The 26,665-nt window shown below is 41.8% G+C and overlaps 1 protein-coding gene across 3 annotated transcripts in view; it reads right to left on the bottom strand.

The window, feature by feature from the left end:
* The window catches only part of ANO6 (anoctamin 6), a 201,244-nt gene that overhangs the window by 135,247 nt on the left and 39,332 nt on the right, over positions 1 to 26,665 (bottom strand). For 2 of the 3 annotated variants that reach the window (XM_067696281.1, XM_067696283.1), the window contains exon 2: positions 24,351 to 24,410. The exons of the other annotated variant lie outside the window; for it this stretch is intronic. In XM_067696281.1, the coding sequence (XP_067552382.1) occupies positions 24,351 to 24,410 (60 nt within the window). The remainder of the gene's footprint in view (positions 1 to 24,350; positions 24,411 to 26,665) is intronic. 3 annotated transcript variants of the gene reach the window in all.

Below are 26,665 nucleotides of genomic sequence, written 5' to 3'. Positions count from 1 at the left end.
GGAGGGACGGGAACATAGAAATACAAGGAAAAAAACACTATAGGTCCACATTCCCTTATCCAAAACCTTTGATGCCAAAATGTTTGTGTTTCAGAATTCAGAACTTTTCAGGATTCAAAAAGAAAATAATTCTTATCTGTATATATTGTATATTACTATGCACCCTCAGTGGGGTCTGGGACAGTACCTCTTACTCAACCATGGTCATGTTTTGCAGCCAAAAATGTGAACACTCTAAGTGGGATGAATAAAAAATATAAGTAGTCTCATGTGGGTTGAGGTCATGTTTTTTTCAACAGATCTGTCCCGTTTTGTAACATGAATTACCAAAAACATTTTTTTCTAGCAACTTTTGGATTTTTGAGTTGTGAGTAAGGGTTTGTGAAAGTTTAACTACTAAGAATGTATTTAGCACACAATAACAGGAAAACTCTATTACAGCAGCTTGTCATATATACACAGAGCAAAAAGCCTGAGATTGCCTTAGAATGCAAGACTAAGAAGGAGGGACCCCTAGACTTCTATCTCTTCTCAACATCTCACAAGCTGAGTGTTTAGCAAACCAGTAATCAACTACAAATAAAATCTAACCTAGAAAGTGAACCCTAAATTTGCATAAAAGGAAAACCAGAATTGATATATCATTTTTAATTATCAAATTGACAGAAGGTAGTTATTAATACCTAATATTAGCAAAGATGCAGGGAACACGTACAGATATTGCCAGTGTCAGGTTGTATAAGTTTCTGGTAGCAATTTGACAAATGTAGCAAAAGTTTTAATATTAGTCATACCCTTTGAATTTATAATTCTATTTCTAGGAAACAATACTTGCTTTCTTAAATCAACTAGGATACAGCTATATGATAGTACATAACGCAATTATTTAAATTAATTTTGTAGGGAATATTCATGACAAGGAAAATTTTAACAATGTGTTTTAATGTGAAAAGTAGATTATAAAACTAGATTATAGTATATACCCCAAATAATTGAAAACAGGAACTCAAATATTTGTCCACCTATGTTCATAGCAGGATTATTCACAATAGCCAAGAGGTAGGAGCCATACAAGTGTTCATCTACGGATGAATGGATAAACAAAACATACAATGGAATATTATTTAGCCTTAGAAAGCAAATTCTGACACCTGACAACATGGGTGAATCCTAAGGACATTAGGCTAAGTGAAATTAGCCAGTCATAAAAGGCCAAATACTATATGAGTCCACTTACATGAGGTCCCTGCGTGGTCAGATTCAGAGAGACAGAAAGCAGAATGGTGGCTGCTGGAGGCTGGGGGAGGGAGGAATGGGGAGTCATTGTTTAATGGGTGCAGTTTCAGTTCTGCAAGATGAACAAGTTCTAGAGATGGATGGAGATGATGGTTGCACAACAATGTGAGTGTATTTTATGCCACTGAACTATACACTTAAAAATGGTTACAAAATGGTAAACTTTAGGCTATGTGTCTTTTACCACAATGAGAAAAAAAGGGTCGTTTAAAAATGTCTGCTAACAATTGTGCATAAGGCAGTACCAGGCAGCAGGGGCTGGGGGTTCTTAGATGAGCAGAAACAAGGTCTGTGTCATGCTCTACGCTCCTTAGTAGAAACCTCTCTAAAGTCCATAACCCCGGTTGGTGCTGGTGAGTGTGGAGGGCTCTTGTGGTGCTCGGGCTTTTATCACCTTGCCTGTATTTTAACTCTCCTCTTTGCCATGAGCCATTTTCCAATAAACGGAAGAGGATATAAAACAAACCAAAAAACCCTACATATACTGCATGATTTAAAATTTGTGTGGAGGTAAAAATAAACTTAAGCAAAAGATAATGGGTGGCAGAATATCAAGTGTTTTTATTTTAATGCTTGTCTATGTTTTTCAAATTTTCTACAGTGAACATATACAAAACATGAACATGTCAAGAAACATCTCGGTCTTAACATGCTCAAGCCAAAGTTCTTGACTTCTTCCCTGCACTCTGCCTTCTCCCCCTCCAAAAAGACTTGCTATGCCCCAGGTCTTCCCCATCTGGGTAAGCGGCCCCCAAATCCACCAAATAAATGAGACCAAAATTGTTGGGATTGTCCCTGCCCCCTTTCCCTCATACCTTCACATTCAGTTCCTCAATAAATCCCATCAGTTGAATTTTCAAAATCTACCCAGAAACCAGCTACTTCTCACCATTCCCATAGGGCCTAGATAATAACAGATAATACTTAGAGTGCTTAATATGCTCCAGTTCCTGTTTCATAGCTAAATTCTTTTTATATATGAACCCATCTCATCCTCACAACTGCCCTATAAGGTAAAGATAAGTATTGTAGTTTCCTTTATATCACTGGTGAAGAGGCACAGAGAAGCCAAGTATTTTGCCCAAGATCACACAGCTCATGAGCAGGAGAATCCTTATTTGAACCCAGGAGCCCATAGGCTATGCTTGTACCTACTATATTACACTGGCCTTGGGTAGCTTGCGCTGCTGCAATATTCAAGTCTCTGTTCAATATCCCAGCCTTGGAGATGCTGCCCCTCAAATCCTAACTTACACAGTCCCAGAGCAGAGCCCCTGTTCTCCGTCACCTTGCCCTGCTGTACTTTCCTTTAGCATTTAACTAATAATTACTTACTCATATATTATGTGAGTTCTATGTGGGCAGAGATTTTGCCTTGTTTGTAGCCGAATCCCAAACACCTAGGATAGTTCCTGGGTCAAGGCAGGCACTCTGCAATTCTCTGCTGAATGGCCAAACGGATGCCTGACTTCTCGAAGGCTGGCTGCTAGAGTTGGACAGACCTGAATTCAGAGCCCAGACCCATCACTTTCTAACTGCGACCTTAGGCAGCTTATTCAACCTTTCTCTGCCTCAGAGTCTACACTGAAAAATGGGGCTGATTGTACTTCCTCTCAGGGTTGTTTGCAAGAAGAGATGGTCTGTGGCATGTAAAGTGTTCAGCATGGTACCTGAACACAGTAGACACAAGATAAGTATTAGCCATAAGCATTACAGAGTGAGAGGGAAAACAATGTTATTTTTGAACCATCCTGAAGCTCTTTTCAATTTCTAAAAAGGAGTATAGCCTTTGGAGTATGTCAAGAAATAAAAATGCTGACAGCAGTCTATTAAATGTTCCGTTGTATCAAAAATTAGGAAAGTGTATGTAAATTCAGTCTAATACTGAAAATGAAGAAAACTCAAGAAATGTAAATCCCATTTTTATGCATCCTCTACTGTATTAATATTTAGATATTTCTAACTCATGCCCATTACTTAAATTTTGAATGTGCGGATGCATTTTTCAAGCCATCAGTTAAATAACGGACTGAGAGTACAAAAATTCCTTCCAAATGAATCAGTTTTAAATGGTTCAGGATATTATCTTAGGCTACAGAGAACTGAATGCCTACACCGTGAAAGCGATTTAAATTCCCATTCGAACAGCCCATAGTGCTGCCACTGTGGGATGAGAAAACGGGAAAACGGGATGAGAAAATAAAGGGCAAAATCCCAGCAACACAAGCCTCATCCACCTCCTCCTTCACCATTCAATAGCCCAGTAGCCTCGGGGGACTGCTCAGAAGTGGGGCACCCAGACCGTGTCCCCAGTCCCAGTCATTCCCTTCTGCTAAAAGAGTGGCAAGGGTCATGTGGTACTAATACGTGGCTGTTTGAGGGAAGCTCTGGTTTGGGATGTGAAGGGGGGAATCACAGCATGAAGCATCTGGCCCTGTGCCCCAGGGTGCTGATCTCTTTCTACAGGACCGCAGCCCTCGTGACAAGTGTCCCTCTAAGATGGTCCCAGGAATGCGGATAACTCCAAACCACTATTCTTAGTCTTCTGAGCACAGAGTTTCTGAGCTGTGAATATAATGCTTTAGAAGGTTTGAACCCATGCTATTCGCTCCACAGAAAAATAACCATCTCTTCATGTCTCATCTCTCATTACGGTCTGATTGTGTAACTTGAAATACTAGTTCAGTTGCCAGCTAGTAAGGACCTCCTACTACTCTCCCCAGCAGATCGGTGTTGGGGAGGGGGGGGCACGGTGACAGAGGAGGCAGGCAGATCCAGACAGGAACATCCCATCCCAATTTGGGAGCTCTTTCAATGGGTTAGAAAGCCATGTCTTTTGGAATTCCATCAGGGACTTCAGTCATGGGATTATCCTCCAGCTGGCCAGAAGCAGTTAAGGCAGTCCAGGCATTTCTACTCCAGAAAATACCACAAAGTAGTTCTTAAATTGAGATTTCCAAAATAAATAGACCTCTGAACCTAGCGAAATCACGTTAGAGATACAAAGTATTTAAATTTTCTCAAAATATTAAAAAAATTTAACGTGCTAATTGCAGAAATCATAGTACAAATGACTGCCTCTCCCTAGGCAGTGAATAATAATCCTGAGACTTGTTCCAGGATCAGAGGTCTTAAGTTACTGGTCCTCTGTGAGTTTATCTCATGCCTGCTTTTGTCCTGGTCCTTCCTGTCCCTGTACCAAGTTTATGCAAATATAAGTTTATTATTTCACACAAAATAACACCTATCATTGGGACTTCCCTGGTGGCGCAGTGGTTAAGAATCCTCCTGCCAATGCAGGGGACACGGGTTCGAGCCCTGGTCCGGGAAGATCCCACATGCCATGGAGCAACTAAGCACGTGCGCCACAACTACTGAGCCTGTACTCTAGAGCCCACAAGCCACAACTACTAAGCCCGCGTGCCGCAGCTACTGAAGCCCACAGGCCTAGAGCCCATGCTCCACAACAAAAGAAACCACCGCAAAGAGAATCCCGTGCACCGCAATGAAGAGTAGCCCCCGCTCGCCACAACTAGAGAAAGCCCGCGCGCAGCAACAAAGACCCAGCGCAGCCAAAAATTAATTAATTAATTTAATTAAAAATAATAATAATACCTATCATTTATTTAGCATGCAACGTGAGCTAAGCACTACAGCTGGTCTTGGAGATGTAAAAATAGCCAGGAAGACACTGGCATGTAAAGGCTTTACGTAAACAAACATACACGTGACGTCCAGTGAAAACAGATGCCTGCACAGTGCTGGGGAGCAGAAGAAGAGATTCCCGAGCCAGCCTGGCTGGGTTTGGAGGAGGCTGCCTCTGATACGAGCCCTGAAGAAACAGGAGACCATCTAAGAGGCGGCTCTGACAGGAGAATCCAGACTGGAACTAACATAATGATGGTAGTAGTGGGGATGAACAGAATTAGATTAAGTCCAGTGATATTAAGGCCTTAGACTCAACAGCCTGATTGGAGAGGAAGGTAAGAGATGCCTAGACCAGGAGTCCTGTCTGACCTGGGCATCTGGGGTCACTAAGCTAGAAGGGGCTTTCAAATCTCCAACTCCTCCTTCACCAATTTCAGTAGGAAATCTTAACCCTCTATTTTGTAGAGAAAGTGGAAAACTAGATGCTTTCAGATGGAAAAATCGCTAAGTTCCATTGCCAAATCAACCAAACTACATTCATTTATTCATTCAACCAACAAGTATTTTTGAGTACCTGCCATGTGCCGGCACAGGGCAAGGCTCTGGGGGATGCAGAGTAGCTGGAGACCTTGCCCTCCCCCGACCCCTTCACCCTGTCCACCCTGCTCAGACTAGAGCCCCCTCCCATGCCTTGGTTTCCATTCTCAGTGGCCTTCTCATGATTGAACATTCAGCATTTTTCCCAACAACTTCAATCGACTCTTTATTTGCCCCTTACTGACATTTTTCATGCTCAAAATTCTTCCATCTTAAAAAAAAAAAAAAGCCCCTCTCCTTGGGCAATGTAAGCAGGATCAAAATGTCAAATGTGCACACCCTTTGTCCCCACAATTCCACTTTAGGAACTTATTCCACAGAAATTCCTGTACACATATGAAAGAAATACGCAAGTAATATGAAAGTAATATGAACAAGTATGTTCAGAGTAGCATCATGGGAGAGAGCAAAAATGACTAAATAAAACTCAAATATCCAGAGAATACTGCAGCATAATAGAATACTGGACATCTGCTGTATATAGCCAGATGTCTAAACTATACAGATAAGAATACAAGCTTTAGCAGACTATAGAGCGATAAGTCCAGTTTTTTTTAAAGTAAATGTGTAAAAGTGTGTGTATGTGGTAGCACATGCACAGAAAAATCTTGAAGGATTTGAAGCCTCAACTTATTAACCTCTTGAAGCCTCAACTTATTAACAGTGGTGATAAATGAGGGAATGTGATTATGGAGGTTATTCTCAGTCATATTTTTTAAGGCTTAAAATTTGTATAGGTTATTCTCAGTCACATTTTTTAATGCTTAAAATTTGTATAGTGTATATGTATATTCATACATACTGCTTTGGTAATCAGAATAAAACAATAAAGACAAGAAGCTTTCATAAAAGGAAACACAACAAGTTTACCAGCCTTTTCCACTGCATCTATTGCATTATAACATAGTCCAAAATCCTTGCTACTACTGCCAGGGCTGTAGGTGAGCTGGCACCCCTCTGACAGGGATTCAGCCTCTATTACCTAGCACCCGGCTCCAGCTAAGGTCATGCATGAGTTACACACAGATAAATCTAATGTCTGTTTCGTTTTGTTTTGTTGCCTTATTTGACATCTCAACAATTATAGACACATGTGACCATGACTTCTTGTGAAGACTCTCTTCCCTTGCTTTCCTTTCTTGGAGGTTCTTCCATCTTGCTGGTCGCCTCTGTTGGCACCTCCTTCCTAACTGAACCTTTACGTCTAAAACTATTCAGGGCTCTACCCGAGGCCCACCCCTCTGTAATCTACCCCATGGCATCTGTTAACACCTTTAGGCTAAAGCTTCCAAGTGCAGCGTTCTATTTCGGATGTCTTTTTTGAACACCAGATTTATACATCCAACTGCCTATGTGACACTTCCACTTGGAAACCTCCCAGGCATCTCAAATGCAGTGTTCACACAGGACTTATGTTTACACATGCACATGTACACACACACACACCTCTATTCTTTCTCCATTATTTCCTATTTCAGTAAATGGCACCACTGTCTATGCAGCTCATCAAGCCAGAAACCTGGGTGTTCTCCTAGACTCCCATCTCCCCCTCATCCCCACAGCCAACATTCACCATCCTACAGTGCTCTGTATTTCTTGATTCTGTCCTCCTCTCTCACCTTACACTGCCAAGCCCCCAGCAGCCCTTATCTGGACCACAGCACTAATCTCCTGACCTGCCAGCAACTTTCACCCCTCCCCCCCAATCCTTTCTCCCTTCAGCAGCCAAAGTGACCTCTGAAAATGCAATTCTGACCCAGTACTTTTCTGATTTAAACCCTTTAGTGGCTTTCTATTAAGAATCAACTTTCAAATTTATGACAAGCATGTGTTGTTTCTGTAGTGGGGCAAAATAAGAACAATAATTTTTAAAGAAGTCCAGTTAAAAAGAGACTGAAGCATGATGAGAGCAGGGGTTATATCTATTTAGTCTGATGGAGACCCTCAGTTCCCAGCCAAGGTCTCTGCACACAGTTGACCCTAATAAATATTGACCGACTGAATAATGAGTGAATGAACTAGATACAGCAGAACCTAGGATGGCCATAGAGTTGAGGAAGGTATACTTTTGTTTGTTGTGCTTTGTTTTGTAAGATTAAATGTGTATTCACATGATGTATATTACATATTCATACACACATGCGCATATTGATGGGCAAGGGTGAAAGAAAGGGAAAAAAAGAAGTTGAGGCAGTATCCCCTGAAGGCTTCCATTTCCTCTCTGGTTTAAGAAGATGACCTACTAAGAATGAGGGAAAAGGGTGTGAAATAAGAACATGAGGAAAGCAGTGAGAGTTGGAAATCATTTCTGTGATTGATAAGAGCTGGCTAGCTGTGTGGGGTTCAGTTTCTGTTATGATTTTTTCCTGAGCTCTGCAAATGCTCGAGACTCTGCTTTTCTTTCTGGCCTCCTGCTCCTGAGACAATAGTTCCCCAGAGTCAGTAGTAGAATCAAGTGTTTCACAATAACCTAGAGAACTTTCACAAAATGCCTCCTACGCCCCATCCCAGGGACATTCTGTCCTAGTAACTGGGGGAGGGGTGGCTCTCATTGCTCAAAGAAACCTCACCTTTGTCTCCGAGCCACAAGTCACTGGCCTCACAGATCACATTTTCTCCTTAGTCACTGTACTGACCACTGCTGAGCACACTGGGTGAGTGATCACACCCGCCAGTCAAAACCACAGTGGCATGCAACGTCTACTCCATCTATCCATCTAACTGAGGAACAGCAACATGGAGGAGAGAGGAAACATAGATGGGCTATTATCTACTCACACATGGCTTGGATGGGAAGGACACATTTCCCGGTGGGGTACAACCTAGATAGCCATCCCTGCCAGAGGGTAGAAGGGAAAAAATAGACCTCTTTCTATATTATCTTCCCTGCCTTTCTGGCTCAAAATGAACACTTTGTGTAGTTATGAGAACATGAATCCAAGCATGCTTTGGAGCTGAGCTGCTAACAGCTGAAAATAGCCCAGAGGGGGGAAAAAATCAGAATGTTTAACAGTTTCTTGTTCATGGAATATGGGTTGCAATTTTACTTGAGACTTTAAAGGTGTCAGTTACAGAGACTGACTGACAAATACAAGATGACACATTTTGCATTTCTTCAGATGGCTGCTGCAATTTTGTTTCCAAATTTGGTGTTCAGTTACACATGATTATTTATTTAGAAATAAAACCAACCTATGGATACAAAGAGACCTTAAAATTATCTATTTCACTTCCCTGGCCCTCTAGATGAGGAAATCATGATGAGAATACTCGGGATTAAGTGGTTTGCAGCAAATATGGGAATAGACCCCAAGTCTCCTAACTCCCGGTCCAGAGAACTTTCTACCACACTCCACCCCACCCTGACTGTAGATAAGTAAAGAATTGAATTTGGTGAAAATGGAGATTCAGAGCTTATGTAGAAATCTGTTTCATAAGTGTGATCAAATGCATCATAAACAACAATTATTTAAAGAAGTACTAAACACATGCATTTAGCTCTGTTCCCTCCTCAAATCCAAGAACATAAAGAGATAAAGACAAAGAGAATAGAATTAGAGATAGTAACACAATTTTGGAAGATGGAGAGCACACAGACCAATGGCAAATGGCTGAACAGACTGGAGAAAGCTCAATCCCAAACTAGGACCACCTAGAAGCAACTCCATTTAAATTATAAACCCCCAAGAGGCTGAGGGTGGTGGCAACAGGTTCCTCTGGAAATGGTGGGGAAGGTGGGGCGGAGAAATGGCTGAAAGTCTGTTTAAGAAGTTTATGACCCCCCATGGGACTTCCCTGGCAGTCCAGTGGTTAAGACTTCACCTTCCAATGCAGGGGGTGCACGCTGAATCCCTGGTCGGGGAGCTAAGATGCCACATGCCTCGCAGCCAAAAAGCCAAAACATAAAGCAGAAGCAATATTGTAACAAATTCCATAAAGACTTTAAAAATGGTCCACATTAAAAAAAAAACTTAAAAAAAAAAAAAGTTTAAGAACCCGCAGTACTCTCTCTCACTCCTTGAAGACAAGTGATTGCCTCCAAACCCCCAGGCCCCACCTAGGAGAAGACTGGAAATGTATTCCCTGAAAAGAGCCAATAAAGGATCTTTGGACTGAAGGAGTCTAGGCATAGTTGGGGAAGGGGATTCCATACTGAAGAGATTACACAAAAAATTACCGCTGAATGGAGAGGCCCCCGGTCTTCTGCTTTCAGACTAGTCGTATTTTCTCTGCGGAATCAAAGAAAAAAAAAAAAAAAAAAGGACCTAAAGATACTAACAACAGGATTTCCTAAACAAAACAAAAACAGCCCAGCCAGGTACCCCTAGAGTGAAGCCCAGAATTGCCAAACCCCATCCACTATCAAAGCTAATCTAAAACAGGAGGGAACAGCAAGACTTTCCAGATATTAAGGTAAGCACCTAACAGAGAAACAGCAAAGCAACTTAGAGAAGAGAAAAATATCACAGGAAGAAATTTTAAAAAACAAAAATAAAAAATCTAGCATCTTCAGAGATCCGAGAAAAGCATATCCATGAAATAAGGACAAGACGTTATTAAAGAGAGAGAGAAATAGAGAATAAAAGAGCTCATAGAAATTAAAATGAAGGCAGATTAAAAATTCAATAGGTGGCTTGAAAGATACAATTCAGGAATGTCCAAGAAAGTTGAATAGGATGACAGAGATGGAAAACAGGAAAGACCCAGAGATTGAGGGCCAATTCAGGACAGCAAATATCAAATAACAGAGTGTTCATGGTCAAAGAAAACGGAGGGGAAGACATAATTTCCAGAATCAAAGGACATCTTTCCCCCAGAACTAAAGGACATTGTTTTCCCTTTAAAGAAAGGACAGGAGTGGGGATGTGGGAGAATGGGGTTTCCATAGTAAAAAGGCCAACTGAGTTTCCAGCATATAAAATGTAGATAGACCTACACAAAGGTACATCAATGTGAAACTTCAAGAGAAAGGTTTCTCACATGAAGGATTTTAAGTCAGAATGACAGGAACTTCTCAAGAGCAACTATGGATGGCAGAAGCTTCAAAATTCTGAGAACAGGTGATTTCTACCTTGGAATTATAAACTTAGTTAAGCCATCAATTAAAAGCCAGTGGAGAACAAAGGCAATGTCAGACCTGCAAGTCTCAAAAAATTACCTCTCACACCCATTTTTCATAAGAAACTGGAGAATGTGCTCCACCAAAATGAAGAGGTAAACCAACAAAGAATAAGTCATAGTTCCAGAGACTGATGACTCCAAAACAGGGTAGGCAAAAGGAGACCTCAGAAGGGCAGCAAAGGGGAAGCCCTAGCTGTTTGGGGGCTGAGGAAGCAACCGAGACAAAGAGATCAGAAGGCTCTGGAGAAATTTCCCCCAAAATATGAATCTGGTAGATTCTCTATGTGGTTGAGTAATTTAGAGAGAAGATTTACAGCTGGGGTACAGTCTGAGGTTGACTATTCATAAGTACATCAAAAATTAAGAGATTAAAAAAAATCAATATCTGCTGGGTAGTCGAGAGGAAAAGCAATCAAACGATATTACAGGGCTCTTCTGTAGATAGTATTACACGGTTATAATAAAGTAAACACTGCGTATTGATCTCACCAAAATTACAATACAATTACAGTTGAGAGCGGAGGGGGTGGAAGAGTTTGTGTGAGGAGGGGAGAGGGGCAGGGGTAGATGAAAGGGAGCTAAATACTCACTTTTTCAGCAATAGATAACTCCTCAAACTAAAAAAAAAAAATAGATAAGTAACAACACTGTATCTTAATTAAAGATATAGAAGTGGGCTTCCCTGGTGGCGCAGTGGTTGAGAATCTGCCTGCCGATGGAGGGGACACGGGTTCGAGCCCTGGTCTGGGAAGATCCCACATGCCGTGGAGCGGCTGGGCCCGTGAGCTATGGCCGTTGAGCCTGCGTGTCCAGAGCCTGTGCTCCGCAACGGGAGAGGCCACAACAGTGAGAGGCCCGCGTACAGCAAAAAAACAAAAAAAAAAAACAAAAAAAAAAACATAGTACTGGGGCAAAGGGGGACAATGAAGGAGAAACACAGGATGACACCCAAGTTTCTGACTTTGGAAACTGGCAAGATGGTGGTACCATTTACTAAGATGGCCGAGGTGGGATGTGGAACTAAGATGGCCGAGGTGGGATGTGGAAAGGCATATTCAGGGAGATGGGATACAGAAGCGAAACAAGACTTCCTCCTTGAGCATGAGACATCCAAAGAGACGTCAAGGAGGCAGTCAGATGTGGGGTCTGAAGGTCAGAAGAGGTCACTCTTGGACATATACATACACTGGGGAGTCATCAGCTCATTGACGGCATGTAAAGCCCTGGGAACAGATGAGCATGTAGAGGGAGAAGAGGGCCTAAGCCACATCCTGAAGAACTCTCCACATTCAGAGGTCCCCAAGAGAAGGAGATGCCCGCAAAGGAATAAGGAACGGCCAGTAGAGATGGCGGAAGCCAAGTTAGGAGGGAATTTCAACAGCAGAATGGAAAACTGTGCTAAAGCTACTCAGAGACCTAGTAAGACAGGACAGGAATGCATCCATTGGAGGCAGCAACACATAGGACTTGAATGACCCTGAGAAATTGCACAAGAGTGATGGGAAAAGATATCAGACTGACAGAGTGAAAAGAAAACGAGTAATGAAAAGCTACAGTACATCTAGACGACTTAGAAATTCTGCCTTAAAGGGGGACAGAGAAATGGGGTGAGAGACAGACAGGGATATTAGGGTGTAGGAAGATATTTGGCTCTTTAATTTTTAATATAGGGGTACCAGAACATTAATTCTCTTATTCCTTCAGTCGTTCAGAAAATACGTATCAAACACCAGCACAACATCCTTAGGGAGCTTACAGTCTGCCAGGGGACAGAGGCAATAAACAAATACTCATATACCAACTTCAGGTGGGGAGAAACGCGTTGAAAACAAATAAAGCACGTGAAGGGGATAGAGTAACAGTGATATTTTAGATGAGGGCCAGCTCAGAGGGGGTGGCATTTGAGGGAGAACTAAATGAAGTGCAGGAACGGGAATCCTAGACAGGAAGGGGTTGGGGGGTGAGAAGAGATGGAGAGGAAGATATGGCGTGGGGGGCAGCATGTCAGGGCACAGACAGAGGCCGGTATGTCTGGGGCACCTCAAGAGATAGGCAGGGTGGGAAGAGATGGGGACAGAGAGTTAGCAAGGGCCTTAAGTCCAACAGAGCTGAGAGTTTGAACTGTATACTGTTTGTAGGGAGTCCACTGCAGGTCGTACAAAAGTCTAACACAGAAGGATCACTGTGACTGTTGTGTGAACTTGGAGCAAGAGGTACATAGCAGAGGCTCACTTGGGAAGTGGCTGCAGAAGTCCCAGAAGCCTTGGTGGTGGCCTGGGCTTGGATTTAGGCGTGGGGGTGGGAGATTAGGAGCACTTGGATTTGGGATGGATGCTAATGGCTCGAATATGAGGTGGGAGAGAAAGACAGGGATCAAGGAGGACTCCAGGTTCGTGGCTGAGCAACTGGGTAGAGTCGTTGCTGAGATGAGAAGCAATGGAAGAAGTGCAGGGTTAGAAAAGAAATCAAGACTTGGGTTTTGGACCTGTTAAGTCTGAGATATCTATTAGACAACCAAGTAACGAGATAAAACAGGCAGCTAGCTGGAAAGCAAGGGAGAGACGGGGACTAGAGGTAAGCATATGAAATCATCAACATGCAGACTGGAAAATGAAGGAAATGAAGGTGAGCACCTATGGAGTACATTAAGATGGGGAAGAGGTCAGAGAACAAAGGCCTTGGCGCTGCAAAGTTTAGGGGCCAGGAATGGGGAGAGACGGATCCAGCAGAGGAGACAGAAAAAACAAGTGAGTTGTGAACAGAATCAAGATGCAGGAGCATCACAGAAGCCAAGGAAAGAAAGAATTTCAGGAAGGAGGGAGTGGTCGACCATGTCCTGGGCTGCTGAGATAAGCGCTGGCTCCAAAAGAAAGTGCTGGGGCTTCTGTGACTCATGATGAATGAAAAATGCTCTGAGATAACATTCCTTCCCCATAAGTGTACTCAGACTACATAGTTATCTGGACTAGGAACGTTCAATTCATCTAGAATACCAAGGATCTGTTTCCATGAATGCCTCATCACATGGCAAGCCCTCCTTCAGGATCCTCCCAGCCAGCAACCCAGGAGATCCCTGTGTCTGTGAAATGGCAACAGCTCAAAAATGGGGAAGCAGACAGTGCTCAGAGCAGAGGCAAGAGAATCAGATATGCTAGAGCAGGACAGAACATTTTTCTAACTCACAGCCTGTAAGAGGAAAATTAACAAAATTATTCCTCCCATCTCACATGCTAACTGAAACTGTAGAATAGCTGCATTTTCGGCAATTCTGATAGTTTCTAACCCCTTTTTTTCCCCACTATGCTTTGTTCATCTTGCAGTTCCTGACTTTTAAAATCAGATTTATTGAAGTGTAACTTATATACAGTAAAACTGGACCCTTTCTAAGCTGGATGCATTCTGATGAACATAAACAGTCACGTAACCTCCGCCACAATAAACACAGAGAGCATTTCCATCACCTCAGAAAGTTTCCTTTTGCCCTTCTGCAGTCAATCTCCTCTGCTCCTCAATGATCTGTCCTCAGCAAGCAAGGATCTAATTTGTGTGATTTACAGTTTTGCCTTTATAGAACGTCACATAATTGGAATCAAAAAGGATGCAGGCTTTTATGTCTGGATTTTTCACCTGGCACAATGCTTTTGAAACTTAGCCGTGTTGTTGCCCCTATCAGAATTTTGTTCTTTTTTGCTACTGAATAGTATTCCACAGTGTGGATGTACCACAGTTTATCCATTCACCAGTTGATGGACATTTGTTTCCAGGTTTGAGCTATTATGAATAAAACTTTCTATGAACTTTTGTTAAAATGTCTTATGTGGACACAGGTTTTCATTTCTCTTGGGGCAGTACCCAGAAGTGGGATTGCTGGGCCATGTAGCACCTAGCTTTTACTAAGAATAGCTAAATACTTCCTGAGCACTAACTTTGCAACATGCAAAGTTCTAAGCTCTTACAGGCCTGATATTATACACTTCTTAAAACAGCAATCAAGTTATTACTGTTCTTGTTTTACTTACGAGGAAATTAAGGCACAAAGAGGTTAGGTCACTTGCCCGCCATAACACAGCTAGTGTGTAGCAGAGCCAGGATTCTCAAATTCAGGGATTGCAGGGCAAAGCACAAACTATCAACTATTTTGCTTTGCTGCCTCCCTCAAGTCAAAGGCATGATGTCTGAGAGAGATCACAAAATTCTGACACTATATGGCTTGTGGCCAAACATAGCCACTGCTGACTATTCCTTTCCTCCCTTTAAAATCATGACAATGAATACACTGGAACTCTGAGGGTCACTGTAATAACAACATGTCATTTTAAAGTCAGAACTTTATAGGATAATGTTGGGAAATGCTTTTAACTGTGTCACAGAAGTTTGTAAATATTAACTTACTGGTGTTTAATAACAACTCTAGGGGGCTTCCCGGGTGGCGCAGTGGTTAAGAATCCGTCTGCCAGTGCAGGGGACACAGGTTCGTGCCCTGGTCCGGGAAGATACAACATGCCATGGAGCAACTAAGCCCCTGCGCCACAACTACTGATCCTGCGCTCTAGAGCCCACGAGCCACAACTACTGAAGCCCGTATGTCACAACTACTGAAGCCCGCGCGCCTAGAGCCTGTGCACTGCAACGAGAAGCCACCACAATGAGAAGCCTGCGCACCACAAGGAAGAGTAGCCCCCACTTGTCGCAACTAGAGAAAGCCCGCGCACAGCAACGAAGACCCAACGCAGCCAAAAATAAATAAATAAATTAATTAATTAAATCTATTAAAAAAAAAAAACTCTAGGGGAAGCTAAAGTCAGCCCTCCTCTTCCACCAGCATGTGAAATACTCAGAGTTAATAACAAGGCTCTTTTGGAGACGCCTCCACCCTCATGACATGAAAGGCCATGTCAGGGGAAAAATACAAGGACTCTGGAATCAGATCTGTTTTCAAATTTCAGCTCTGCTTCCTAGTGGACAGGTGCGTACAGACCTCCTCACATGCAAAAACTGCTGTGAATAATTCCTAATTTGCAGCACAGCCATAAAGATTCGACAGCACAGCATGGGTGAAAACACTGAACATGGTGTCTTACATATTTAATAAACCCTTCCTTTCCCTCCTTCGTGTCTTCCAGAATGTACTGTTGAGCCTCCGAAATTAGTGAGATAGAAGTTGGTTACTTAGCAAAAACCTTTATTGGTTTAACTTTTCATCCAAGTAGCAGCAAAGGAGAGACTGGAAAGTGGTTCTTTAAAATTTCTCATCTTAAAAAAAAAGTTATGCAAACTTTGCATTTTATTCACGATATAATGAAATTATTTTAATATAAAAATGTTGTATATTTACCTCCAGCTAAGTAACTTAGCTTTCTCTGGAAAATTTTAAGGATATTTGTTTTGGGAAGATTTCCCCTGATAAATGGCGGCTTTATTTACACCCTGCCACACTGCCACTTACCTGGGATACGAAGACTCCCAATTATAAAGCATGAACCCACAAAGTCTTACTAAGACTTCAAAAAGATCTCACGCACTTGGGTCATTATTGGCTACTGTCTGCAATCTCTTTACATCATTTTAACATCTATCCTATTTTTAACATCTATCCTATCCTATTTTTCATTATGGGTTATTATAAGATATTGAATATAGTTCCCTGTGTTATACAGGAAATCCTTCTTGCTTATCTATTTTATGTATAGTAGTGTGTATCTGTTAATCCCATACTCTTAATTTATCCCTCCCCATTCCCTTTGCCCATTGGTAACCATAAGTTTGTTTTCTATGTCTGTGAGTCTTTTTCTATTTTGTATATAGCTTCATTTGTATTATTTTTAGATTGACATATAAGTAATATATAATATTTGCTTTCTCTGCCTACTTACTTTGCTTAGTATGATATTCTCTAGGTCTATCCATGTTGCTGCAAATAGCAATATTTTATCCTTTTTTATGGTTGAGTAGTATTCCTGTGTGTGTGTGTGTGTGTGTGTGTGTGTGTACCACATCTTCTTAAGCCAATCATCCGTTGAGGGCACTTGGATTGTTTCCATGTCTTGGCTACTATAAATAGTGCTGCGAAGAACATTGGGGTTCAAGTATCTTTTCAAATTAGAGTTTTCGTCTTTTCTGTATATATGCACAGGAATGGGATTTCTGGATCATATGGTAGCTCTATTTTTAGTTTTTTAAGGAAATTCCATACTGTTCTCCATAGTGGCTGTACCAATCTACATTCCCACTAACAGTGTAAGAGGGTTCTCTTTTCTCCACACTCTCTCCAGCATTTACCATTTGTAGACTTTTTGATGATGGCTGCTCTGACTGGTGTGAGGTGATACCTCACTGTGGTTTTGATTTGCACTTCTCTCATAAATAGTGATGCTGAGCATCTTTTCATATGCCTGCTGGCCATCTGTGTATCTTCTTTGGAGAAATGTCTATGTAGGTCTTCTGCCCATTTTTTGATTGGGTTAGCATTTGTTTTTGGGTTTTTTTGTATTTAGTTATATGAGCTGTTTGTACATTTTAAATATTAACCCCTTGTTGGTCACATCCTTTGCAAATATTTTCTCCCATTTCAGAGGTTGTCTTTTTGTTTTGTTGATGGTTTCCTTTGCTATGCAAAAGCTTTTTAAGTTTGATTAGGTCACATCTGTTGATTTTTGCTCTTCTTTTGTCTTGGGAGACTGATCTAAGAAAATATTGCTATGATTTATATCCAAGAGTGTTTCACTTATGTTCTCTTCTAGGAGTTTTATGGTATCATATCTTATATTTAGGTCTTTAAACCATTTTGAGTTTATTTTTGTAATATGGTGTGAGGGAGTGTTCTAATTTCACTGATTTGCATGTAGCTGTCCAGCTTTCCCAACAACACTTGCTGAAGAGATTGTCTTTTCTCCAATGTATATCCTTGCCACCTTTGGTGTAGATTAATTGACTGTGGGCGTGTGGGTTTATTTATGGGCTCTCTATTCTGTTCCATTGATTTTCATGTGTGTTTCTGTGCCAATACCACACTGTTTTGATTACTGTAGCTTTGTAGTACTGTCTAAAGTCTGGGGCAGGGGGTGTTATGCCTCCAGCTTTGTTCTTTTTCTTCAGTATTGCTTTGGCAATTCTGGGTCATTTGTGGTTCCATATAAATTTTAGAATTATTTGCTCTAGGTCTGTGAAAAATGTCATGGGATTTTAATAGGAATCACATTAAATCTGTAGATTGCTGTGGGTAGTATGGCCATTTTAACAATGTTAAATCTTCCAATCCAAGAGCATGGGATACCTTTCCATTTCTTTGAATCACCTTCAGCTTCCTTTATCAATGTTTCATAGTTTTCAGCGTATAGGTCTTTCACCTCCTTGGTTAAGTTTATTCACAGTTTTTTGTTGTTTTTTTCCCCAGTGTGATTTTAAATGGGATCATTTTTTCACTTTCTCTTTCTGATATTTTGTAAGTGTAAAGAAATGCAACAGATTTCTGTATATTAACCTTGTATCCTGCTACCCTGCTGAATTCATTTATCAGTTCTAATAGGTTTTGTGTGGCATCTTTAGGCTTCTCTATATAGAGTATCACGTCATCTGCAAATAATGATTTTACCTCTTCTCTGCCAATCTGGATACCTTTTATTTCTTTTGCTTGTCTGATTGCTGTGGCTAGTACTTCCAATACTATGTTAAATAGAAAGGGTGAGAGTGCACATCGTTGTCTTGTTCCTGAATTTGGGAGAAAGGCTTTCAGCTTCCACTATTATGTATTATGTTGGCTGTGGGTTTGTCATAAATGACTTTTACTATGTTGAGATATGTTCCCTCTGTACCCACTTTGGTGAGAATTTTTATCATGAAGGGATGGTGAATTTTATCAAATGCTTTTTTTGCATCTATTGAGATGATCATACGATTGTTGACTTTTCTTTTGTTAATGTGGTATACCACATTGATTGATTCGTGTATGCTGAACCATGCTTGCTACCCTGGAATGAATCCAACTTGATCATGATGTATGATCCTTTTTACGCATTACTGCATTCAGTTTGGTAATATTTTGTTGGGGATTTTTACATCGATATTCATCAAAGATATTGGCCTGTAATTTTCTTTTTTTGTAATGTCTTTGTCTGGCTTTGGTATCAGGGTGATAGTGGTTTCACAGATGAATTTGGCAGTGTTCTCTCCTTTTTAATCTTTTGGAATAGTCTGAGAAGGACTGGGATAAGTTCTTCTTTGTATGTTTGGTAGAATTCCTCAGTGAAGTCTTTCAGTCCTGTACTTTTGTTTGCAGGGAGTTTTTGGTTTTTTTTTTAATTACAGATTCTATTTCACTTCTAGTGATTGGTCTGTTCAAATTATGTGTTTCTTCTTGACTCAATTTTGACAGGCTATATATTTCTAGAAACTTGTCCCTTTCTTCTAGGTTGTCCAATTTGTTCATAGTATTTTCTTATTATTTTTTGTATTTCTGTGGTATTTGTTTTTATTTCTCCTCTTTCATTTCTTATTTTATTTGGGTCCTCTCTCTTTTCTTCTTGGTGATCCTGGCTAGAGGTTTGTTGATTTTGTTTATTTTTCAAAAAACCAGCTCTTGGTTTTATTGATTTTTCTATTGTTTTCTTGATCTCTGTTTTATTTATTTCCTCTCTGATCTTTATTATTTCCTTCCTTCTGCTAACTTTGGGTTTTGTTTGTTCTTCTTTTTCTAGTTCTTTTAGGTGGTAGGTTAGGCTGTTTGAGATTCTTCTTATTTCTTAAGGAAGGCCTGTATTGCTAATGAATGTCACTCTTAGAACTGCTTTTGCTGCATCCTATAGATTTTGTAAGGTTGTGTTTTCATTGCCATTTCTCTTGAAGTATTTTCTGATTCCCTCTTTAATTTCATTGTTGACCCACTGGATTTTTTGTAACATGTTATTTTTTTTTTTTTTGTAACATGTTATTTAGTCTCCATGTGATCATTTTTTTCGTGTTTTTTTTTATTATTTATTTGGCTGTGTTAGTTCTTCGCATCTGTGCGAGGGCTTTCTCCAGTTGTGGCGAGCGGGGGCCACTCTTCATCACGGTGCGCGGGCCTCTCACTGTCGCGGCCTCTCTTGTTGCAGAGCACAGGCTCCAGACGCGCAGGCTCAGTAGTTGTGGCTCGTGGGCCCAGCCGCTCCGTGGCATGTGGGATCCTCCCAGATCAGGGCTTGAACCCGTGTTCCCTGCATTGGCAGGCAGACTCTCAACCACTGCGCCACCAGGGAAGCCCCTCGTGTTTTTATTTCTATGGTTGATTTCTAGTTTCATTCTGTTGTGGTCAGAAAAGATGCTTGAAATAATTTCTATCCTCTTAAATTTGTTGAGGCTTATTTTGTGCCCTAGTGTGTGGTCCATCCTAGACAATGTTTCATGTGCATTTGAAAAGAATGTGTATTCTGGGTTTGGGGGATGTAGTGCCCTGTAAATATCAAGTAAGTTCAATTGTTCCATGGTATCATTTAATGTCTCTGTTGCCGTATTGATTTTGTCTTAGAGATCTGTCCATTGATGTCAGAGGGGTATTAAAAGTCTCCAACTATAATTGTATTCCTGTCAATTTCTCCCTCTATGTCTGTTAGTATTTGTTTTATATATTTAGGTGCTCCCATATTGGGTGCATGTGTTAACAAGTGTAATATCCTCTTCTTGTATTGACCCCTTTATCATTATACAGTGTCCTTCTTTGTCTTTATGAACTTTGTTTTAAAGTCTACTTTGTCTGATATGAGTATTGCTACCCCTGCTTTCTTGTAGTTTCTATTTGCATGAAGTATCTTTTTCCAACCCCTCACTTCCAATCTATATGTGTCTTTCAGCCTAAACTGAGTCTCTTGTAGGGCAGTACATTATTGGTTCCTTTCTGTTCTTTTTCTTAAATCCAATCGGCCACTCTAGTTTTTTAGTTTGGAGCATTTAGTTCATTTAAAGTAATTCTTGATAAGTATGTATTTATTGCCATTTTAAACCTTGTTTCCAGTTGATTTTATAGTTCTTCTTATTAATTTCTTGTCCTTTTTGTTTTTCCTTTTGTGGTTTGATGGTTTTCTCTTGTATTATGCTTGAGTTCCTTTGTTTTTGGTTTTTGTGAATCTGTTGTATAATTTTGATTTTTGGTTACCCTGGTTTTTAAGTATGTTGACCCATAACTATATCTACTGGCTTTAGACTAATAGTCATACAAGTTCAAACACATTCTAAAAGATCTACATCTTTTTACTCCCCTCCCCCACATTTTGTGATTTTGACGCCCTATTTTACATCTTCATGTTTATCCTTTTGCTATTAACTGTAGTTATAACTGCTTTCACAAAAATTATTTTATTGTTTTTTAATCTATGTACTGGCTTATTTAAGTAATCTTCAATCAGTTTATATATTTGCCTTTCTTATTGTGAGTCTCCCTTTCCTATAGATTCTTGACTCTTTTCTACTTAGAGAAGACCTTCCAATATTTCCTTTAGGTTAGGTTTAGTATTGCTGCATTCTTTTCATTTTTGCTTGCCTGAGAAATTCTTTATCTCTCCTTCTATTCTAAATGATAATCTTCCTAGGCAGGGTATCCCAGGTTGTAAGTTTTTCCCTTTCAGGACTCTGAATATATCATTCCACTCCCTTCTGGCCTGCTAAGTTTCTGTAATCATCTGATAGCCTTATAGGGGTTCCCTCGTGACTGACTCTTTCTTTTCTCTTAGTGCTTTTAGAATCTTTAACTTTTGCCATTTTAATTATGATATGTCTTGGTGTGGGTCTGTTTGGTTCATCTTGTTTGGGACCTTCTGTGCTTCCTATACCTGGATATCTGTTTCCTTCTTTAGGTTTGGGAAGTTTTCAGCCACCATTTCTTCAAATACATTTTTTTTTTTTTTTGCGGTACGCGGGCCTCTCACTGTTGTGGCCTCTCCCGTTGCAGAGCACAGGCTCCGGACGCACAGGCTCAGCGGCCATGGCTCATAGGCCCAGCCGCTCCGCGGCATGTGGGATCTTCCCGGACCAGGGCACGAACCCATGTCCCCTGCATCAGCAGGCGGACTCCCAACCACTGAGCCCCCAGGGAAGCCCTTCAAATACATTTTCAATCCCCTCCTCTCTTTCTTTTTCTTCTGGAACCTCTATTATGCATAAGTTGGCGTGTTTTATATTACCCTATAAATCTCATATGTTCCTTTTTTTTTTTTTTTATTTTTCTTTCTGTCCACTGTTCTGTCGGGTGATTTCCATTATTCTATCTACCAGATCACTTATTCATTCTTCTGTGTTATTTAGTCTGCTATTCATTGCTTTTAGATCAGTTTTTATCTTGGCAATCAAATTGTCTAATTTTGATTGCTTCCTAATTCTGGTTTCTAGTTACAGTGACCTGAATTTCTTTCTTAATTCCTTTAGCATTTTTATTACCTCCTTTTTGAACTCAGGGTCAAGTACACTGAGTTTGTTCTTTCAGGGGATTTCTCTTGTTCTTTTAATTGTGAGTAGTTCCTTTGCTTTTTCATTTACTTACATTTCTTATATTTACATTACTTACATTTCTCTGTCTCTATGAATTTAGGAGAAATAGTTATCTACTTTGTTCTTGAAGGGCTGTTTTTATGTGGGAGCATTCCTGTGCAGGCTGTGGGTGCAATATTTTTGGTGCTTGGGCTGTTTTTGGTATGAATGCCTGCCACATCTTTCCTCAGAGTATGCTGGACATTATCCCCTTGACAGGGGGTTGACTGCTGTTCTGATGTCCAGATCCTGCACTGGGTGTTGGGTGATGCCTCCTCTTTGCTCCATGGCTGTCACAGCCATGTCAGTGGTGAGGTCTGCTCCCCACTTATTGCAGTAGAAGTCCTGAGGGTCAGGTTCAATAAAGCTCCACTGTACTTAAGTATATGCTCTGCCCCCAAGGAGGTGAGCCCTGAAGCAAATGAGACCCATTGTGGTCATGGCAAACCTATGTGCTACCCATGCAGGTGTCCAAGGTTTTGCCCAGAAGCAGCCCAAGGCCACATTCCTTTCTCTGTTGTATTCATCCCAGACCTAGTACTAAGCTGGTGGAGGAGGCCGGAGCATCGTGGCTGCAGGAATTGAGGTGGTTGTGCTGTGGCCTGGGACCTGTGCTGCCTCTGTGGCAGGCCTCTTCCTGGACCTGTCCACCCCAGATCCAGCTCCAAGCTGTGGTGTGAGGTGGGCTTAACTACAGCACTCCTGCTGAGAAAGGAACTGCTGCATAATCCTACCCAGGGGCTATCCACTGAGGACATGGGATTCTGTGATGCCACCAACCACCACGTGTGCACGCCAACAAAGTCCACTGCTGCCCAGATCTGGCCCCACTGTTGGAGGGCTGATAATGAGCTCAGATTTCAGCCGCACCCCAACCCTGTACATGCTCACAAGGCCTGCACCACCGGAGCCGTGCCCTGCTGTTAGCAAGCTGAAAGTGGGGTTCCGTTGGTGGACCCACGTCCCACCCTACATGCACTAACAATGGACCTCACTTCAGGCCCTCCAGCCTGTCTCCAAGCAGCTAGACCAAGTCCTCTCCCAAGGTCCCTTCGCTGCAGTTTCAGCACTTTAGTACATACTAGCAGCCCTGCCCAGCGTGCATTTCAGGCTTGGAAGCGCAGCAAGGTGGTAGTAGTCAGCGTCAGGGCTGGTCTCTCTCTGCTCTGATTGCTAGCAAGCCAGCATGTACACATGCCTCATGAGCAGAGTCCAGGCCCCTCCAGCTCCCTATCTGTCCCAGTGGGCCTCCCAGCAGACAGGGGAGTTTCATACAGCAAGGGCCTGCCTGTGTGGACACTCCCTCCTTTACAGATCCCCCCAGGGGTGCTGGTCCCATCCTGATGACTTTTTTTTTTTTTTTGTCCTACTCAGTTACATGGGATCTTTCTTTCAGCTTTGGTCATTTAAGAGATCTTCTGCCACTGTCTGGTTGGTTTTTTGTGAGAGTTGTTCTACGTGTAGACGTAATTTTTGATGTGCTTACATGGGGAGGTGAGTTCTACATCCTCCTACTCTGCCATCTTGATCTCCTCAATAGTTTTTTACTCAATTGAAAAGACGTTAACATATTAATCCTGAGAAGCCAAAGGATTTAATTCAGCTATGCTAGTGGATGTGGTTGCTCAGTTATATATGCATTATGATAAAGGAAATAATTTAGTCCTTAAAACATATTTTTATGAAAGAGCATTTTCATTTTGTCTTAAGATAATGCCACATGCCCCCTTTCACTGACACCACACACACTTGTAAGTATGTTATTCGCAAGTCCCTGGATATTATAAATACCCTGAGCAACATGTAAAGTCACAGAAATCTTGCTTTCATTATTTTGTCATCAAAATCCCCTTGACAAACTCCCCACCCCCCCCCCGCAACTCTCTCTCCTGGAAGGCAAGGGTGGGAGTTCCTTGTGTATGAGATCTTGACCCACAGCACAGTGGGCGGTCGACAGGTAACAATAACATTTGCTCTCAGAAGCTACTTTCAAAAGGAGTGGATTATTTTTAGCAATCCATGTGGGCTAATTGGTGAATAAAAGGTTAGGGAATTTCAATTCCACAAACATTATCTAGGTCCCCCATTACATGCCAGCAAGTTACTGAAAGGATATGGGCCTTGTCCTTCTAGAGCTGACAGTCCAAGGGGAAGGGGAAGGAGGGTGGTTCAAATATAAAGGAAGGACATCTTACCCAGGCCGGATGGGAGAGTGGCAGGAGCCATTAAAGGCCTCTTGGAGGCAGGAACACCACCTGAAGGATGAGGAGGCATCAATAAATACAACAAACAAATATAAGGGGGCCAGGTAGGCAGCAGAAAGACCAGTCAGAGGCATCAGACCTGAGTCCCAGACCTGCTTTTGCAACAACCAGGATCTGACCTTGAGCAAGCCATTTGACCTTTCTAGTTCTCCTTTTCCTTATCTATGATATGCAATGGTTAGATTATGTCAGTTGACCTTAATCCTTGCTGTGCATCAGAAATCATCTGGGATCTTTCTAAAAATCCTGGATCCTTCCCCCCAAAGTGTGGTTTTAATTGGTGGGGCAGCAGCGTTTTGGGCAATAGCTTTCCAGGTGATGCTAGCCTGCAGCCCAGGCTGAGAACCACGGGCTGAGATGAGCTCTCAAGCCTATGGTTCTCAACCCTTAGGGCACAATAACATCCTCCCAGTGCAGGCTGCATTCCCAACAATTAGGCGAGACTCTCTGGGGAGGTGGGACCCAGGCATCGGTATTTTTGAAAGTTCCCAGGCTGATTCCGTGGTGCAGCCCAGATTGAGAACCACTGTTCTAGGCCCTCTCATGACTTCAGTTTCCTATATGGCCAGTGAAAGATGGGAAAAGGAAGGAAAGAGAAGCCAGTTTCTCCCAGAAGAATGAGAAGTCTTATGTCAAATTAAAAAGAGAATTGAGTGCCAAAAGCCCCCGACAGAGTTGTAACACACAGTAGGGTTGATTTTGGACATGTGCATAATTCATGTTGATGCATGACAGGTAGAAAATGTCCACTCCAAAATGCTCTCAGCTCTAAGTTCAAAACTCCAAGGACTACATCTATAAAGTGACTCCATGGTGTGTGCTCTGCAATACTTAGAATATGATTTGCATGGTTGACTGTAATATGAACATTATATTCCCTACCCCCAAGGTTACTTAAATCCACTTATTAGGCAATGGTGAACTAAACAAACAGTCATTAGAAACACTCCAGACTACCTTTTAAATCTGTTGCTAAATTATATTTTGCCTGCACCAAACTCATACACACAGCATGTCTACAAGCATCATGAAACCAAAGCCTCAGAAATATTGATGTTAATAAGAGCATAAGCCACCTCTGGGCCCTCACATGGGATTCTTCAGGGAAGTAAGGGCTCCTTAAGATGAGGGCTGTTCATTACTGTTATTTCTCACATCTGGGTAAATAAAGCACTGCCCACATGTGGTTAGAAATCCAAGGAGAAAATGAACTCTCCGGAGGTCTGGAAACGAAGAACACCTCTGATCGACTGCCTCATTTCCTGAAATGAGTCAGAAATGAAAGTAATTCTTCAGAAAAGAACATCTGCAGGGTGACGCAGCTTATAAAGTAACGCCAGATGATACCTGGGACTAAGAGGCTGGGCCTGGGGAAGGAGGAACGGCCTGGACAACAGGGCTGGGGCCCCTGCGCTGCACTTAATCTTGGAGCTGCTGCTGTTCGCTTAGAGGGTCTGCAAATCCAATGAGCGGCTGGGCGTCCTGGTCTCAGCTGTAAATCTTGATTAGCGGTAAGAATGCTCGCATGCCATTAGAAAGCTTGCCCCTCTCTGAAGGGTCGAAGCAGCCAGAAAGGATGCATATGTCGGTGTGGACAAGGAAACAGCAATGCTTACAAGAAAGACGATTTTGCTTAACTAGAAAGAGCCTATGCCTGCTGATTTGGAGAGCCTTTCTTCCTGAGGAGGAAGGACTGCTGTACAGAGATGACCTAAGGCCGCCCAGGGAGGCCCTTCCTTCACATTACGCAGGAAGGAGAGGTACTGGCATATGGTCAGGGACTGGAGGGCAAGAAAGACAAACACCTTTCACAACAACTCCTGTACGAACCCAGAGACAGGAAGGTGAAAAACAACGGCTGTCGTCACCAAAATCGGACGTCAGTTATTTCTATTAGGTGGCCCATTACTGTTCTTTCCACAATGGGTATTAAAAAGAAATGCATCTCCATAATGCTGGTGGGGGGCTGAGGAGGCTGGAAGCAATCTAAATGCCCATTAATAAGTGACTAGTTAAATTAAAATCTCGTACATACACAATGGAATACTATGTAGCCATTTAAAAGAAGGCCAGTCCAGAGCGTGTGCAGATCCAGAGATACGTATTTCGTAGGATACATGAAGACAGGAGGAAAAAAGGCCCCTGGACTCTGTTTAGAGCTAAACAGAGTATGTAAACGTGTATGTAAATGTATTTAAAGAAGCTGCCTTAGCGTAGGAGAAGGGGGCTAGGAGAGTGTCGTTCTT

Source organism: Pseudorca crassidens, chromosome 11 (assembly GCF_039906515.1).
Source record: "Pseudorca crassidens isolate mPseCra1 chromosome 11, mPseCra1.hap1, whole genome shotgun sequence".
In the NCBI taxonomy this organism is placed as follows: Eukaryota; Metazoa; Chordata; class Mammalia; order Artiodactyla; family Delphinidae; genus Pseudorca; species Pseudorca crassidens.
The sequence above is the reverse complement of the archived record's forward strand: the minus strand, read 5'-3'. Positions and strand labels throughout refer to the sequence as shown.